Here is a 19377-nt window from a genome sequence, read left to right as displayed (position 1 = left end):
ATCGGAACTAACTATTGCAGTTAAGTGTCCCCTTTGTTCTTGTTTGAATATTCCAAGCCTTTGTTCTCAAACAGCGCCCCCCTGTCAATGTCATTCAAGTGCTAAGAGTCGCACTGTACGGTTAACCATTATAAAAATGACTAAAATCGTACTTTTGACATGACAATTGACCCATAGAGTTAAAATGGCGCGTGAGGAGTCATTTTGTATGAACTGTAGTTTAGAATATAAATTGCGTACAACAGAATTAGCCGATACATCGATGGCCGTAATATGAAACAAGTCAGAGATTGCCGGTATATTTAAACAACGTACAATTACAACATACATAAATAAGTCATTTAAGGGTAAAGGGTAAGAAAATAATTTTACGCTACTATAACTATAGGAATATTTACAAGTATAGGATTTATATTTAAAATAATACATTGATTTCTGTAAAAAAGTGATTAGACCTCCATAGCGAGTACTTGTACTGCCTAATAAGAAGTCTGGAATTCAAATCCTGATAGGTCTGGTTAGTAGGTTTAGTAAAAAAATATTTTTGAGTCAATAGTTTTAGGGTTCCTATGGGACCCTATTAGTAAGCCTTTGGTGTCCGTTAGTCTGTCAGCGGACTGCATCTCATGAACCGTAACATAACCGAAATTTTCAGTATGTATTTCTATTGCCACTATAACCACAAATAATAAAAAAACCAAGATGGCGAATTTCGAAATGACCGCCATGTATGTAAATAGAAATAAATAAAATAACTATCTTGTACGATGGTACGGGACTCTTCCTGTGCGAGTCCGACTCGCACTTGACTGGATTTTTTGATCTGAGGAAGTACGACACGACGGTCAGACAGACAGATACAAGTTGTATATTTACAAGCCCACGCACACATCCGGGCCGCGCGCACAACTGAGTTGAACTATCTATAACAAAGTGATCCTATAACGTTTTATTTTTCCTTTTGTGGTACGGAACCCTTAAAAACAATCAAGTTTTATTTAAGAGAAGTAACCCAAGCACACTCTCAAGCGTTCTCCATACAAACGTAGTTAGGTTCTCATTTGGATATGAACCAATCAAACTCAATGAAATTTTAATAAGAATCAAACTACGAGCGTACGGAAAGCACTGCAGAGTCCGTCAGGGTTACTCTTAACTCCAAGAAGCCTGCTTGTAAATTCTTCAAAAACATATTCAATTAGACACACAATCATCTTTCTCATACTTAATAGTACTAATGTACAGTACGCGGCAGAAAATAATGTACATCCGCCTTTAGAATGATATTTCGGCTTTGTAGAGCATTGTCTCTGTCACTCATACCTATAGTCGAATTTTTAATTTAACAACATTTTTTGACGTTTCCAGTGATTTTTATGAAAAATAAATAGTGCGGGGGGCAAAAAGAATCGCTGCATTGTGCTCGGTGTGGCACTACTGAAAGCCATAAAGCAAATTAAGAAGAAGAAGAAAAAGAATCACCAACTGAGTTGGTACAGTAGCTACTGGTAACTTTGGCAAGGTGACATTGTGAGTCGATGGTTCAATGGAATTAAAGATATAAAAATTATAAAAAACTCAATCACCTGCTGTAAATTGTTTAATAACGTCTAAAACCACCTAATTACTCAGTAAATCATATCCTAAAACCTTTTTAGGGTTCCGTACCTCAAAAGGCAAAACGGAACCCTTATAGGTTCACTTTGTTGTCTGTCTGTCTGTCAAGAAACCTACAGGGTACTTCCCGTTGACCTAGAATCATGAAATTTGGTAGGTAGGTGGGTCTTATAGCTGATATTAGGGGAAAAATCTGAATACCGTGAATTTGTGGTTATATCACACAAAAAAAAATTAAATTGTGGTCATAAACTAATAATTAGTATTTTCAATTTTCATAGTAAGATAACTATATCAAGTGGGGTATCATATGAAAGGTGTATCACCTGTGAATTCGAAAACAGATTTTTATTTATTTTTATGCATCATAGTTTTTGAATTATCGTGCAAAATGTCGAAAAAATAAGATCGCAGTACGGAACCCTCATTGCGCGAGCCTGGCTCGCACTTGGCCGGTTTTTTTTTAAAGCACTATTATACCAATCTTATCTACCTCTAAGTACTTATTTTATTTTTTAGTAATTATTTACTAGTGTTATAATGCTTCCTTTTTTACTCTATATGAGCTCAAATTAAAATAGAGAAGCGGGAACTGGTTCATTGACTCATTGACATGACACAATTGAACCACATACATCACTATTACCTTAAATATGGTATCATTATTTTAAGATTTGACAAGAGCTAATGTCAAAAAGTGTTGTTTAATCAAAAATTCGAGTATATATTATGACGTTTGGTCGGTCTCAACGACAGAGACAATGCTCTGCAAATCCGCTATCTCCGTCTAAAGGTCGATGTACATTATTTTCTGCCGCATACTGTAACCATTAGTTCTTATTCTAGTTTATACTATAGGTTGCCATCCACCGAATCCTTCTTCCAGTTGTTTCGCGACCGCTAGGCATAGTCTGTCTTGATATGGTGCTGCGATTACCTGTTACAGAAACAATAAGATAATCGTAGGTACATATGGTAATCTAGGGTACATGTGGTAATCATGGGCACATGTAGTGATCGTGAGTATGTGTAGCACAAATACCGTACGTGGTAAATTTGTGGTAGACAGGTAAATATGGCAATCCTTGAATACAGAATTATTCTTTGGATAACGAAATATTATTGAACGCTACATTTATATTAAAGTCTAGCTTATGCTCGCGACTTCGTCCGTGTAAACTACACGAATTTCGAACCCCTGTTTTACGCCCTTAGGAGTTGAATTTTCAAAAATCCTTTGGCGGATGTCTACGTCATAATAGCTATCTAAATGCCAAATTTCAGCCCGATCCGTCCAGTACATAGATCAGCCAGCCAGTCAGTCAGTCAGCTTTTACATAATATATAGATTTGGTACTACAAATATTTGGGCTTTTTTTTGACACCATAGTGACAGGGAAACCCAATACGTTGAAAAGTATTGAGTACATCACTCCCGAAGCTTGAAGAAATACTTGATGGTTGCACTGCACCAGGGAATCATGCACGAGAACTAGGTAGGATATACATAGCAGGTTACAGATGGTAATAACAGGGTACAAATGGTAATCAGCCACATGTATGGCTACGGGGAGACCCTGGTGCATTCCTATGGGCACCACAATGGCGGGGAATTCTAGTACGTTAAACAGCATCGAGTACATCACTCCCGAAGCTCAAAGGAATCCTTTTTACTGTACTACGCCAGGACAACATGCACAGGGCATAGAACTAGGTAGGATATACATAGCCAGGGTACAGATAGTAATAACAGGGTACAAATGGTAATCAGTCACCTGTATGGCCACGGGGAGCCCCTGGTGCATCCCCATGGGTACTACAGTGGCGGGGAAGCCGAGGACGTTGAACAGCATGGAATACATCACTCCCGAAGCTCGTAGGAATACTTGGTGATGATAGTGTGCCAGCGAACTGTGAACTGGGTACAGAAAAACTCCATCGGATCCCAGCTTTTCCTGCAAACACGACAAATTACTTGTCATAATAACAGGCATCAGGAGTTCGTATATTAAGATCGCTCGTATTCGTATTCGTATACGTTCTGCACAGGCCGTTCATTTCACATAAACAAGAGAGTAGTCGAAATTTACTTTATCAGTTCAAAAGTAAAACCTTTACTAGCCCTTACCCCCCCTTACCCAGCTACTTACCCTTACCCCCTTACCCAGTTGGCTTACCCTTAAAAATTAATAATGCGGAAATGTAATAAAACTAGCGTATGCTCGCAACTTCGTCCGCGTGGACTACACCAAACCCCTATTTCACCCCCTTAGGGGTTGAATTTTCAAAAATCCTTTCTTAGCGGATGCCTACGTCATAATAGCTATCTGCAAATTTCAGCCCGATCAGTAAAGTAGGAGTTTGAGCTGTGCGTTGATAGATCAGTCAGTCAGTCACCTTTTCCTTTCATATATTTAGATTGTCTTTCCTTCGTTTGCTATGTTTTAATATTGCGCAATGAGCGCAGGACTAATGGCTTTAAGTGCTCTCTGAGACACGGATACCGTTGATTTACCAACTCCGGGTTGTTTTTGAGAATTTATCGATAGAAAAAACAAAACGAGCGCAAGCCGTTTCCACTTAAGTACTTCAGAAACTACATGTATAGATAGTTCCATCCACGAAGACGCGCCCCACTATTTTTCGTGCGAGAAAACCACGGGTGCGGGGAGTGGTCTTTGCCTAATTTATCTTCTTGTGCGAGTGCCCACATCGCTGATCGGTGCGTTACGACTTACGATAGAACTCACAATCTAACAGCACATAGCACATTTGCATTGTAACCGATTGGGACAAAGAGTGGGGCGCGTCATCATGGAACTATCTATACCGTCCGTACCGTCATGATTGTCTTCAGTCGACTCGCTCTCTCGCGATGGTGCTTGAGGCGCCGCCGCGGGATGAACAGCAGCTTCTCCCGCAGCAAGGCGAAGCCCAGCGCTTGTAACGCTTTGATATGTTCTGATACCCGAGTCGCTATGGGCTGTACATACCGTCATGATTGTCTTCAGTCGACTCGCTCTCTCGCGATGGTGCTTGAGGCGCCGCCGCGGGATGAACAGCAGCTTCTCCCGCAGCAAGGCGAAGCCCAGCGCTTGTAACGCTTTGATATGTTCTGATACCCGAGTCGCTATGGGCTGTACATACCGTCATGATTGTCTTCAGTCGACTCGCTCTCTCGCGATGGTGCTTGAGGCGCCGCCGCGGGATGAACAGCAGCTTCTCCCGCAGCAAGGCGAAGCCCAGCGCTTGTAACGCTTTGATATGTTCTGATACCCGAGTCGCTATGGGCTGTACATACCGTCATGATTGTCTTCAGTCGACTCGCTCTCTCGCGATGGTGCTTGAGGCGCCGCCGCGGGATGAACAGCAGCTTCTCCCGCAGCAAGGCGAAGCCCAGCGCTTGTAACGCTTTGATATGTTCTGATACCCGAGTCGCTATGGGCTGTACATACCGTCATGATTGTCTTCAGTCGACTCGCTCTCTCGCGATGGTGCTTGAGGCGCCGCCGCGGGATGAATAGCAGCTTCTCCCGCAGCAAGGCGAAGCCCAGCGCTTGTAACGCTTTGATATGTTCTGATACCCGAGTCGCTATGGGCTGTACATACCGTCATGATTGTCTTCAGTCGACTCGCTCTCTCGCGATGGTGCTTGAGGCGCCGCCGCGGGATGAACAGCAGCTTCTCCCGCAGCAAGGCGAAGCCCAGCGCTTGTAACGCTTTGATATGTTCTGATACCCGAGTCGCTATGGGCTGTACATACCGTCATGATTGTCTTCAGTCGACTCGCTCTCTCGCGATGGTGCTTGAGGCGCCGCCGCGGGATGAACAGCAGCTTCTCCCGCAGCAAGGCGAAGCCCAGCGCTTGTAACGCTTTGATATGTTCTGATACCCGAGTCGCTATGGGCTGTACATACCGTCATGATTGTCTTCAGTCGACTCGCTCTCTCGCGATGGTGCTTGAGGCGCCGCCGCGGGATGAACAGCAGCTTCTCCCGCAGCAAGGCGAAGCCCAGCGCTTGTAACGCTTTGATATGTTCTGATACCCGAGTCGCTATGGGCTGTACATACCGTCATGATTGTCTTCAGTCGACTCGCTCTCTCGCGATGGTGCTTGAGGCGCCGCCGCGGGATGAACAGCAGCTTCTCCCGCAGCAAGGCGAAGCCCAGCGCTTGTAACGCTTTGATATGTTCTGATACCCGAGTCGCTATGGGCTGTACATACCGTCATGATTGTCTTCAGTCGACTCGCTCTCTCGCGATGGTGCTTGAGGCGCCGCCGCGGGATGAATAGCAGCTTCTCCCGCAGCAAGGCGAAGCCCAGCGCTTGTAACGCTTTGATATGTTCTGATACCCGAGTCGCTATGGGCTGTACATACCGTCATGATTGTCTTCAGTCGACTCGCTCTCTCGCGATGGTGCTTGAGGCGCCGCCGCGGGATGAACAGCAGCTTCTCCCGCAGCAAGGCGAAGCCCAGCGCTTGTAACGCTTTGATATGTTCTGATACCCGAGTCGCTATGGGCTGTACATACCGTCATGATTGTCTTCAGTCGACTCGCTCTCTCGCGATGGTGCTTGAGGCGCCGCCGCGGGATGAACAGCAGCTTCTCCCGCAGCAAGGCGAAGCCCAGCGCTTGTAACGCTTTGATATGTTCTGATACCCGAGTCGCTATGGGCTGTACATACCGTCATGATTGTCTTCAGTCGACTCGCTCTCTCGCGATGGTGCTTGAGGCGCCGCCGCGGGATGAACAGCAGCTTCTCCCGCAGCAAGGCGAAGCCCAGCGCTTGTAACGCTTTGATATGTTCTGATACCCGAGTCGCTATGGGCTGTACATACCGTCATGATTGTCTTCAGTCGACTCGCTCTCTCGCGATGGTGCTTGAGGCGCCGCCGCGGGATGAACAGCAGCTTCTCCCGCAGCAAGGCGAAGCCCAGCGCTTGTAACGCTTTGATATGTTCTGATACCCGAGTCGCTATGGGCTGTACATACCGTCATGATTGTCTTCAGTCGACTCGCTCTCTCGCGATGGTGCTTGAGGCGCCGCCGCGGGATGAACAGCAGCTTCTCCCGCAGCAAGGCGAAGCCCAGCGCTTGTAACGCTTTGATATGTTCTGATACCCGAGTCGCTATGGGCTGTACATACCGTCATGATTGTCTTCAGTCGACTCGCTCTCTCGCGATGGTGCTTGAGGCGCCGCCGCGGGATGAACAGCAGCTTCTCCCGCAGCAAGGCGAAGCCCAGCGCTTGTAACGCTTTGATATGTTCTGATACCCGAGTCGCTATGGGCTGTACATACCGTCATGATTGTCTTCAGTCGACTCGCTCTCTCGCGATGGTGCTTGAGGCGCCGCCGCGGGATGAACAGCAGCTTCTCCCGCAGCAAGGCGAAGCCCAGCGCTTGTAACGCTTTGATATGTTCTGATACCCGAGTCGCTATGGGCTGTACATACCGTCATGATTGTCTTCAGTCGACTCGCTCTCTCGCGATGGTGCTTGAGGCGCCGCCGCGGGATGAACAGCAGCTTCTCCCGCAGCAAGGCGAAGCCCAGCGCTTGTAACGCTTTGATATGTTCTGATACCCGAGTCGCTATGGGCTGTACATACCGTCATGATTGTCTTCAGTCGACTCGCTCTCTCGCGATGGTGCTTGAGGCGCCGCCGCGGGATGAACAGCAGCTTCTCCCGCAGCAAGGCGAAGCCCAGCGCTTGTAACGCTTTGATATGTTCTGATACCCGAGTCGCTATGGGCTGTACATACCGTCATGATTGTCTTCAGTCGACTCGCTCTCTCGCGATGGTGCTTGAGGCGCCGCCGCGGGATGAACAGCAGCTTCTCCCGCAGCAAGGCGAAGCCCAGCGCTTGTAACGCTTTGATATGTTCTGATACCCGAGTCGCTATGGGCTGTACATACCGTCATGATTGTCTTCAGTCGACTCGCTCTCTCGCGATGGTGCTTGAGGCGCCGCCGCGGGATGAACAGCAGCTTCTCCCGCAGCAAGGCGAAGCCCAGCGCTTGTAACGCTTTGATATGTTCTGATACCCGAGTCGCTATGGGCTGTACATACCGTCATGATTGTCTTCAGTCGACTCGCTCTCTCGCGATGGTGCTTGAGGCGCCGCCGCGGGATGAACAGCAGCTTCTCCCGCAGCAAGGCGAAGCCCAGCGCTTGTAACGCTTTGATATGTTCTGATACCCGAGTCGCTATGGGCTGTACATACCGTCATGATTGTCTTCAGTCGACTCGCTCTCTCGCGATGGTGCTTGAGGCGCCGCCGCGGGATGAACAGCAGCTTCTCCCGCAGCAAGGCGAAGCCCAGCGCTTGTAACGCTTTGATATGTTCTGATACCCGAGTCGCTATGGGCTGTACATACCGTCATGATTGTCTTCAGTCGACTCGCTCTCTCGCGATGGTGCTTGAGGCGCCGCCGCGGGATGAACAGCAGCTTCTCCCGCAGCAAGGCGAAGCCCAGCGCTTGTAACGCTTTGATATGTTCTGATACCCGAGTCGCTATGGGCTGTACATACCGTCATGATTGTCTTCAGTCGACTCGCTCTCTCGCGATGGTGCTTGAGGCGCCGCCGCGGGATGAACAGCAGCTTCTCCCGCAGCAAGGCGAAGCCCAGCGCTTGTAACGCTTTGATATGTTCTGATACCCGAGTCGCTATGGGCTGTACATACCGTCATGATTGTCTTCAGTCGACTCGCTCTCTCGCGATGGTGCTTGAGGCGCCGCCGCGGGATGAACAGCAGCTTCTCCCGCAGCAAGGCGAAGCCCAGCGCTTGTAACGCTTTGATATGTTCTGATACCCGAGTCGCTATGGGCTGTACATACCGTCATGATTGTCTTCAGTCGACTCGCTCTCTCGCGATGGTGCTTGAGGCGCCGCCGCGGGATGAACAGCAGCTTCTCCCGCAGCAAGGCGAAGCCCAGCGTTTGTAACGCTTTGATATGTTCTGATACCCGAGTCGCTATGGGCTGTACATACCGTCATGATTGTCTTCAGTCGACTCGCTCTCTCGCGATGGTGCTTGAGGCGCCGCCGCGGGATGAATAGCAGCTTCTCCCGCAGCAAGGCGAAGCCCAGCGCTTGTAACGCTTTGATATGTTCTGATACCCGAGTCGCTATGGGCTGTACATACCGTCATGATTGTCTTCAGTCGACTCGCTCTCTCGCGATGGTGCTTGAGGCGCCGCCGCGGGATGAACAGCAGCTTCTCCCGCAGCAAGGCGAAGCCCAGCGCTTGTAACGCTTTGATATGTTCTGATACCCGAGTCGCTATGGGCTGTACATACCGTCATGATTGTCTTCAGTCGACTCGCTCTCTCGCGATGGTGCTTGAGGCGCCGCCGCGGGATGAACAGCAGCTTCTCCCGCAGCAAGGCGAAGCCCAGCGCTTGTAACGCTTTGATATGTTCTGATACCCGAGTCGCTATGGGCTGTACATACCGTCATGATTGTCTTCAGTCGACTCGCTCTCTCGCGATGGTGCTTGAGGCGCCGCCGCGGGATGAACAGCAGCTTCTCCCGCAGCAAGGCGAAGCCCAGCGCTTGTAACGCTTTGATATGTTCTGATACCCGAGTCGCTATGGGCTGTACATACCGTCATGATTGTCTTCAGTCGACTCGCTCTCTCGCGATGGTGCTTGAGGCGCCGCCGCGGGATGAACAGCAGCTTCTCCCGCAGCAAGGCGAAGCCCAGCGCTTGTAACGCTTTGATATGTTCTGATACCCGAGTCGCTATGGGCTGTACATACCGTCATGATTGTCTTCAGTCGACTCGCTCTCTCGCGATGGTGCTTGAGGCGCCGCCGCGGGATGAACAGCAGCTTCTCCCGCAGCAAGGCGAAGCCCAGCGCTTGTAACGCTTTGATATGTTCTGATACCCGAGTCGCTATGGGCTGTACATACCGTCATGATTGTCTTCAGTCGACTCGCTCTCTCGCGATGGTGCTTGAGGCGCCGCCGCGGGATGAACAGCAGCTTCTCCCGCAGCAAGGCGAAGCCCAGCGCTTGTAACGCTTTGATATGTTCTGATACCCGAGTCGCTATGGGCTGTACATACCGTCATGATTGTCTTCAGTCGACTCGCTCTCTCGCGATGGTGCTTGAGGCGCCGCCGCGGGATGAACAGCAGCTTCTCCCGCAGCAAGGCGAAGCCCAGCGCTTGTAACGCTTTGATATGTTCTGATACCCGAGTCGCTATGGGCTGTACATACCGTCATGATTGTCTTCAGTCGACTCGCTCTCTCGCGATGGTGCTTGAGGCGCCGCCGCGGGATGAACAGCAGCTTCTCCCGCAGCAAGGCGAAGCCCAGCGCTTGTAACGCTTTGATATGTTCTGATACCCGAGTCGCTATGGGCTGTACATACCGTCATGATTGTCTTCAGTCGACTCGCTCTCTCGCGATGGTGCTTGAGGCGCCGCCGCGGGATGAACAGCAGCTTCTCCCGCAGCAAGGCGAAGCCCAGCGCTTGTAACGCTTTGATATGTTCTGATACCCGAGTCGCTATGGGCTGTACATACCGTCATGATTGTCTTCAGTCGACTCGCTCTCTCGCGATGGTGCTTGAGGCGCCGCCGCGGGATGAACAGCAGCTTCTCCCGCAGCAAGGCGAAGCCCAGCGCTTGTAACGCTTTGATATGTTCTGATACCCGAGTCGCTATGGGCTGTACATACCGTCATGATTGTCTTCAGTCGACTCGCTCTCTCGCGATGGTGCTTGAGGCGCCGCCGCGGGATGAACAGCAGCTTCTCCCGCAGCAAGGCGAAGCCCAGCGCTTGTAACGCTTTGATATGTTCTGATACCCGAGTCGCTATGGGCTGTACATACCGTCATGATTGTCTTCAGTCGACTCGCTCTCTCGCGATGGTGCTTGAGGCGCCGCCGCGGGATGAACAGCAGCTTCTCCCGCAGCAAGGCGAAGCCCAGCGCTTGTAACGCTTTGATATGTTCTGATACCCGAGTCGCTATGGGCTGTACATACCGTCATGATTGTCTTCAGTCGACTCGCTCTCTCGCGATGGTGCTTGAGGCGCCGCCGCGGGATGAACAGCAGCTTCTCCCGCAGCAAGGCGAAGCCCAGCGCTTGTAACGCTTTGATATGTTCTGATACCCGAGTCGCTATGGGCTGTACATACCGTCATGATTGTCTTCAGTCGACTCGCTCTCTCGCGATGGTGCTTGAGGCGCCGCCGCGGGATGAACAGCAGCTTCTCCCGCAGCAAGGCGAAGCCCAGCGCTTGTAACGCTTTGATATGTTCTGATACCCGAGTCGCTATGGGCTGTACATACCGTCATGATTGTCTTCAGTCGACTCGCTCTCTCGCGATGGTGCTTGAGGCGCCGCCGCGGGATGAACAGCAGCTTCTCCCGCAGCAAGGCGAAGCCCAGCGCTTGTAACGCTTTGATATGTTCTGATACCCGAGTCGCTATGGGCTGTACATACCGTCATGATTGTCTTCAGTCGACTCGCTCTCTCGCGATGGTGCTTGAGGCGCCGCCGCGGGATGAACAGCAGCTTCTCCCGCAGCAAGGCGAAGCCCAGCGCTTGTAACGCTTTGATATGTTCTGATACCCGAGTCGCTATGGGCTGTACATACCGTCATGATTGTCTTCAGTCGACTCGCTCTCTCGCGATGGTGCTTGAGGCGCCGCCGCGGGATGAACAGCAGCTTCTCCCGCAGCAAGGCGAAGCCCAGCGCTTGTAACGCTTTGATATGTTCTGATACCCGAGTCGCTATGGGCTGTACATACCGTCATGATTGTCTTCAGTCGACTCGCTCTCTCGCGATGGTGCTTGAGGCGCCGCCGCGGGATGAACAGCAGCTTCTCCCGCAGCAAGGCGAAGCCCAGCGCTTGTAACGCTTTGATATGTTCTGATACCCGAGTCGCTATGGGCTGTACATACCGTCATGATTGTCTTCAGTCGACTCGCTCTCTCGCGATGGTGCTTGAGGCGCCGCCGCGGGATGAACAGCAGCTTCTCCCGCAGCAAGGCGAAGCCCAGCGCTTGTAACGCTTTGATATGTTCTGATACCCGAGTCGCTATGGGCTGTACATACCGTCATGATTGTCTTCAGTCGACTCGCTCTCTCGCGATGGTGCTTGAGGCGCCGCCGCGGGATGAATAGCAGCTTCTCCCGCAGCAAGGCGAAGCCCAGCGCTTGTAACGCTTTGATATGTTCTGATACCCGAGTCGCTATGGGCTGTACATACCGTCATGATTGTCTTCAGTCGACTCGCTCTCTCGCGATGGTGCTTGAGGCGCCGCCGCGGGATGAACAGCAGCTTCTCCCGCAGCAAGGCGAAGCCCAGCGCTTGTAACGCTTTGATATGTTCTGATACCCGAGTCGCTATGGGCTGTACATACCGTCATGATTGTCTTCAGTCGACTCGCTCTCTCGCGATGGTGCTTGAGGCGCCGCCGCGGGATGAACAGCAGCTTCTCCCGCAGCAAGGCGAAGCCCAGCGCTTGTAACGCTTTGATATGTTCTGATACCCGAGTCGCTATGGGCTGTACATACCGTCATGATTGTCTTCAGTCGACTCGCTCTCTCGCGATGGTGCTTGAGGCGCCGCCGCGGGATGAACAGCAGCTTCTCCCGCAGCAAGGCGAAGCCCAGCGCTTGTAACGCTTTGATATGTTCTGATACCCGAGTCGCTATGGGCTGTACATACCGTCATGATTGTCTTCAGTCGACTCGCTCTCTCGCGATGGTGCTTGAGGCGCCGCCGCGGGATGAACAGCAGCTTCTCCCGCAGCAAGGCGAAGCCCAGCGCTTGTAACGAGCGCGAGCCGTTTCCGCAGAAGTACTTCATTATTTCCACTAGTAGATTCTTTTCGTGCTAAAAGTATAATAAATATAGGTTAGCTTATGCCCGCGACTTCGTCCGCGTGGAGTAAACAAATTTTAAACCCTTAAACTTGATCTTTAACAATGAGATTTTAATATATGAGCTTAATAAAATATGTCATACTGCTAATTGCAAAAATATTAACTACAAAACTTTAAACTTCTAACTTCAAAACTAACAGACTTCCATACAAATTTCAAACCCCTATTTTACCCCTTTAGGGGTTGAATTTTGAAAAATCCTTTCTTAGCGGATGCCTACGTCACAATAGCTATCTGCATGCCGAATTTCAGCGCGATCCGTTCAGTAGTTTGAGCAGTGCGCTGATAGATCAGTCAGTCAGTCAGTCAGTCACCTTTTCCTTTTATATATATAGATTTACACGGCTCTTACCAATCTGTAGCGCCGTGTTCCTCTGTCAGTCTACCGGGTAAATAACACACAAGTTCACCAATAAGTTACTGACTTAATAAATTCTTTAGTTAAAGTTATAAACACAAATCTTCTTTTTTTATATATAAAAATGAATCGCTGAATGTGTTGCTGATCGCAAATCTCGAGAACAGCTGAATCGGTTCAACTGTTCTCGAGATTTGCGTACTTTAAGGAATATTATAATATTCCTTGAAGTACGAGGATGGTTCTTACGGAGAGAATTTTAAAAAAAATTGTAAGTATTCAAAAAAATAAAAAAAATAAAGAATCGATAGTTAGGCGTTACGAAGTTCGCCGAGTCAGTTAGTATAAGATAAATACAATAGGTAGGTCCGGTATACACGATGGCCGGGGAACAACTGCCCGACCGCTCTAGGTTTTGCAAACAAGCCAATATGGCCAAAACGCTAGCGGCAGCAGTCCCCCTACAATAAATAAATATTCCAATGAGCAAGCCAGGTCAATCTAAAATCATTGATCATGATGATGATGATGATGATTAACAGCCTTACCTTAGGGTCGAGCGGGTCCTGGAGCATGTTGGGGATGTCTTTCATCGCGAAGAATACCGACACCGACATTTCCACAGACTCTTCCAATTCCACAAACTTTTCCTGGAATAGTAAAATAACAGACGTGTCATATCTATCCATTGTTTGTTCTCAATAATTTTACTTAAACATGACTGTACAGTACGCGGCAGAAAGTAATGTACATCGGCCTTTAGAATGACATTTCGGATTTGTAGAGCGTTGTCTCTGTCACTCATACACTCATCTCTGGTGGGAGGTTTATTTATTTTTATTTTTCATGTACCAAAATTGTAGTTACAAAGTAATAATAAATTAAGTTACATTGGAAATGCTTATCTCTAAACAGAGATTTCTTCCAGCTTCCCATTCAAGGTTGTGAGTAAGGCGTATCAAGAAGTGGAATAGGTCTACGGTACTAGAATCTAATAAACTACATAAATATCTAAATTTTGTTGTTGTTGTAATACTTACATCGCATAGCGTCGCGCCGCACTTGTGCAGATAGTCTGCGGCTTTCCGCACCGCGTTCTGTATGGCGGGGTGCACGCCCACCAACGCCGCCGTGTTGGCCGCCTCCGTCATGTGGTATATCTGTGACGGTAACATTCTTTGACCCCCTTCTACATTTTGGTAACTACCTGAGGCCACACGATGCGTTTCCGGTACGCTGTGGATTTGAGTATTGGGTGCCACACAGCACTGCGTTGTCGCTCTGGTATCGGTAAAGAGAACATCATCATCATCACTTGCTCCAAACCCGAAGAGACTGCGACCAAATTGGTACAATTTGCAAGATTTTTAGGGGTGTGATCGACTGCTCTGAACTACACAACAAGCTCTGCTGCGTTTATGCACCCTCTAATTACAGCTATCTCCGCCACCGCTCCAAATTTTTCGTAAGTCCGTTTAGTCGCATGTTAGCGCGCTCCGGTCAGTGGTCACCCATACCGCGCACTTTGGCTGCGCTCAACGCGCTGCTGAAGGAGTCCCCTCGCTGTGACATATTTGCTGACAAATGGGCCGACCTCATGGGTCAGATTTTGCACTTTTGTGAAAATTTATAATTTTGCTTTTTAAAATTTATAATTTTAACAATTTTTGTATGTATGTTTATGTTAGTTTGTACTCGTACTTTAATTAGTGTAATTGGCTTTATGGCCGTTCTAATTAAATAATAAATAAATAAATAATAATAATAATAATCATCAACTGATAGCTGGACATAACATAGGTCTCTTGTAGGGACTCCCACACGCCACGGTCTTGCGCCGCCTGGATCCAGCTGCTTCCTTGCGACTCGTCTGATGTCGTCCGTCCACTTAGTGGGGGGTCTCCCAACGCTGCGTCTTCCGGTGCGAGGTCGCCATTCCAGCACCTTGAGATCACAACGTCTATCGGTTGTACAAACTATGTGCCCTGCCCATTGCCACTTCAGCTTCGCAACCCGTTGAGCTATGTCGGTTACTCTAGTTCTCCTACGGATCTCCTCATTTTTGATTTGATCACGTAGAGAAACTCCAAGCATAGCTCCAAGCAAGGTAGAGAGAACGGCGTTCAAAAATAAACGTTTTTCTTTCATTCTTCTTTCTTTTCTTTCAACGCACTACCCCTCCCCGCCTCGTCTCTCTCTGGTCCCAAGTCCGTTCAGCGTGCAGTGTGAGGCGTCGCACGACGTCCTGTGCCATAGTACAGGGATTTCTATGTAGGATAACGCAGCGGCAACGCTCAGGCGCCGCAACGCATTGTGTGGCTTCACTTCAAAGTCGACTTTGTTTTTTTTTTTTTTTTTTTTATTCAGATACAAGTTAGCCCTTGACTGCAATCTCACCTGGTGGAAAGTGATGATGCAGTCTAAGATGATAGCGGGCTAACCTGGAAGGGGTATGGCAGTTTTTATTAAACCCATACCCCTTTGGTTTTTACACGGCATCGTACCGGAACGCTAAATCGCTTGGCGGCACGGCTTTGCCGGTAGGGTGGTAACTAGCCACGGCCGAAGCCTCCCACCAGACCAGACCAGAAATTTAGAAATTATAAAATTCCAAACCCCTGCCAGGAATCGAACCCGGGACCTCCCACTATTAAGACCACAGCGCACACCACTGCGCCAGGGAGGTCGTCAGATGTAGTTTGTTTGTTTAATTTACTGTTAAAATTAGTATGTATTAAAAACCGGTCAAGTGCGTGTGAGACTGGCACACCAAGGGATCCGTACCATTGTACTAGAAATTACATAATTTTAATTTTTTTGTAATGTAAACAAAATTTCAGTTTCCGGATTATTTCATGGTTTGATTTCCTTGACGGAACTTACCCTCAGCTGGTTGACTGACACAGGTCTGTGCAGGCTCAGTTTGTGCGCCTCCTCGGCCGCCATGATCGACAGCACGAGGGGCAGATCCTCCGCGTAGCGAGTCATGGGCCCCACCGTGAGGAACTTGGGGTAGTTCTCGTCCGTCAGCGTCGGGACGTGCCCTTCGATCGATATCACCCCTGAAAACGTTCATGGCTATTTAGATATAGCTACAACACCTATGAGATCGCTGAATCCGGCAAATATAAGCTGTTATTCTGTACAAATTACTAGATGATGCCCGCGACTTCGTCCGCGTGGAAATCTATAATATAAAAATGAATCACTAAATGGGTTGCTCATCGCAAATCTCGAGAACAGCTGAACCGATTTCGCTAATTCTTTTTTTATAATATTCCTTGAAGTACGAGGATGGTTCTTACGGAGAGAAAAATTTAACTCAACCTCCCCCTCAATTTTCTAAACTCAAAGCAGGTCAGCTAGTAGTTTTTAAAAAATCCCGTGGAATCAATTCAATGGATCGAATCGATCTTTGATTTTCCGGAGTAAAAAGAAGCCTATGTCACTTTCCAGGTCTTTAACTATATCCATGCAAAAATCCATACTTAATATTATAAATGCAAAAGTGAATCTGTCTGTCTGCTAGCTTTTCACGGCCCAACCGTTCAACCGATTTTGATGAAATTTGGTACAGAGTTGGCTTATATCCCGGGGAAGGACCATAGGCTTTTATTCCGGAAAATCGAAGAGTTCCCACGGGATTTTTAAAAAACTAAATCCATGCGGACAAAGTCGCGGGCAACGTCTAGCAGATAAATAATATTTATACCAGGAGTGGGTTTGTGTCCAAAAACGCCGCAATACGCCGCGGGGACGCGGATCGAGCCGGCGATGTCGGACGACACCGACAGTGGAGACGCGCCGCTCGCCAGCAGAGCCGCCTGTAATTAAAAAAAACCGGTCAAGTGCGAGTTGGACTCGCACACTAAGCGTTCCGTACCATCGACAATAAACAGTGAGCCTCAATAGCTCAACCGGTAAAGGAGTGAACTGTAAACCGAAGGTTCGACGGTTCAAACCCCACCCGTTGCACTATTGTCGTACCTACTCCTAGCACAAGCTTGACGCATAGTTGGAGAGGAAAGGGGAATATTTGTTATTTAACATGGCTAATATTCTTTAAAATAAAATAAGACTTTCTAATTTTTTAACCACCGATGTGACCACAAATTCACGGGTTTCGGATTTTTCTCTTTACCTGTGCTATAAGGCGCCATCACCACGGGCGAGGGAATCGCAACGAGTTCGACCAAATACCTATCGTCGGCGATAGTATCGCGCTGTGGCCATTGGTCTATTTGGTGACACTGCGAGACTATCGCTGCGATTCTCTCGTCCGTGGAAATGGCACCTTAGACAATGCTACATGCCAAATTTCATGATTCTAGGTCAACGGGAAGTACCATATAGGCTTTGATTTACCCGAATTGACAGACAGGCAACGAAGTGATTCTATAAGGGTTCCTTTTTTCTTTTGAGGTCCGGAACCCTAAAAACTAAATTATTTTGTACTTTTAGCCGACTTACAAAAGGAGGAGGTTCTCAATTCGTCAAAATGTTTTATTTTTTAAAGTTCCTAATTAAAAAGTTGACGACGCGCGACGTTTATTCAAAACTAGCTTATGCCCCGCGTGGACTATACCGTCTAGTATTTTGAGCTGAGCTTTGATAGATCAGTCAGTCAGTCAGTCATAAATAAAAAATGTGCATATGTAAAGTATAGTGAGCAAAAACTAATCCATACTAATATTATAAATGCGAAAGTGTGTCTGTCTGTCTGTCTGCTAGCCTTTCACGGCCCATCCGTTCAACCGATTTTGACGAAATTTAGTACAGATATACTTGCATCCGGGGGAAGGACATAGATTACTTTTTATCCCGGAAAATCAAAGAGTTTCCATGGGATTTTTAAAAACCTAAATCGACGCGGACGAAGTCGCGAGCATCATCTAGTTGTCTATAATTGTATGTTTATCTTGGTTTATGATTCAATAATGGTAGGTAAATATTGTCGCGAAGCTAATATTAGCATAACATGTGTGCGGTAAAATAAGTTGCAGATGCTAAAATCGAAGATGTAGTCATTATCTATTTGGTACTAGCTGACCCGGCGAACTTCGTACCTACCGCCTAACACGTCACTCAATTGTTTTGCCTTCCCGGAACCCCTCCACTAACACTTAAACTTTATGGTATTAAAGTTCAAATTGACTCTTAAGTATTATTACAAATCTTTTGTATGGGAATGAAGAAAAGCAAATATAGAAAAGTGATGTTTTTAGACTTTTTCAGGCAAATTTTGATATTTTTCTCTCCGTAAGAACCATCCTCGTACTTCCAAGAAATATTATAAAAAAAAGAATTAGCGAAATCGGTTCAGCTGTTCTCGAGATTTGCGATCAGCAACACATTTAGCGATTCATTTTTATATATATTTGGTATAGAGATAACTTGCTGAGACAGGCTTCTTTAAAGAGTTTCCACGGAATTTTGACAAACTTGCAATGTACAGTACGCGACAGGTCGAGATGGCAATCGGGGTATGAGGCGATGGGACGCCCCGCACACCCACACTTTACAGGATTTACATACATCTGTTTTTCTTACGAAAAGTAACAGAAAAGTTTAAGCGTTTCCTCCATGAGTGGTGCTAAGGCGGTAGGGGTTATATCGAAAACAACTGCATTGGTAATATCTACTAGTTAAGATGAAAGGTAAAAGGTTTCTGTATATTTTGACGACCTCCCTGGCACAGTGGTGAGCGCTGTGGTCTTAATAGTGGGAGGTCCCGGATTCGATTCCTGGCAGGGGTTTGGAATTTTATAATTTCTAAATTTCTGGTCTGGTCTGGTGGGAGGCTTCGGCCGTGGCTAGTTACCACCCTTCCGGCAAAGCCGTGCCGCCAAGCGATTTAGCGTTCCGGTACGATGCCGTGTAGAAACCAAAGGGGTATGGGTTTAATAAAAACTGCCATACCCCTTCCATGTTAGCCCGCTATCATCTTAGACTGCATCATCACTTACCACCAGGTGAGATTGCAGTCAAGGGCTAACTTGTATCTGAATAAATAAAAAAAAATCCGTCTTTCTTACTAAGAACCATTGTGAATTTGTACATTAGAAGATGGTGGCAGAAAAGTTTGCATTTTTTTTAAATAGAGATAGCATGCAAACGAGCAGGCGGGTCACCTGATGTTAAGTGATTACCGCCGCCCATGAACATTTGCAGCACAAGAGGAACCGCCGATGCGTTGCCGACCTTTGCATTGTGAATTTCTACGTTATAGAATACTAGCTGACGCCCGCGACTTTGCCTGCGTGGAATTAGGGTTTTTAAAAATCCCGTGGGAACTCTTTGATTTTCCGGGATAAAAAGTAGCATATGTCACTCTCCAGGTCTTTATCTATATATATAAAAGGAAAAGGTGACTGACTGACTGACTGACTGAATGACTGACTGACTGACTGACTGATCTATCAACGCACAGCTCAAACTACTGGACGGATCGGGCTGAAATTTGGCATGCAGATAGCTATTTTTTTTTTTTT

The 19377-nt window shown here is 47.6% G+C and overlaps 1 protein-coding gene across 1 annotated transcript in view; it reads right to left on the bottom strand.

The window, feature by feature from the left end:
- Positions 1-2157: 2157 nt before the first annotated feature.
- Positions 2158-19377, bottom strand: part of LOC117986909 (fatty-acid amide hydrolase 2-A-like) — a 42371-nt gene continuing 25151 nt past the window's right edge. Inside the window, exons 8-14 of the mRNA XM_034973872.2 lie at positions 16599-16710; positions 15770-15948; positions 13927-14046; positions 13435-13536; positions 12311-12478; positions 3393-3572; positions 2158-2554 (exon numbers count right to left, since the gene is read on the bottom strand). Of these exons, the coding sequence (XP_034829763.2) occupies positions 2465-2554; positions 3393-3572; positions 12311-12478; positions 13435-13536; positions 13927-14046; positions 15770-15948; positions 16599-16710 (951 nt within the window). The 3' untranslated portion in view covers positions 2158-2464. The remainder of the gene's footprint in view (positions 2555-3392; positions 3573-12310; positions 12479-13434; positions 13537-13926; positions 14047-15769; positions 15949-16598; positions 16711-19377) is intronic.

Source organism: Maniola hyperantus, chromosome 12 (genome assembly GCF_902806685.2).
Source record: "Maniola hyperantus chromosome 12, iAphHyp1.2, whole genome shotgun sequence".
Classification (NCBI taxonomy): Eukaryota; Metazoa; Arthropoda; class Insecta; order Lepidoptera; family Nymphalidae; genus Maniola; species Maniola hyperantus.
This window is presented reverse-complemented; position numbering and strand designations above follow the sequence as displayed.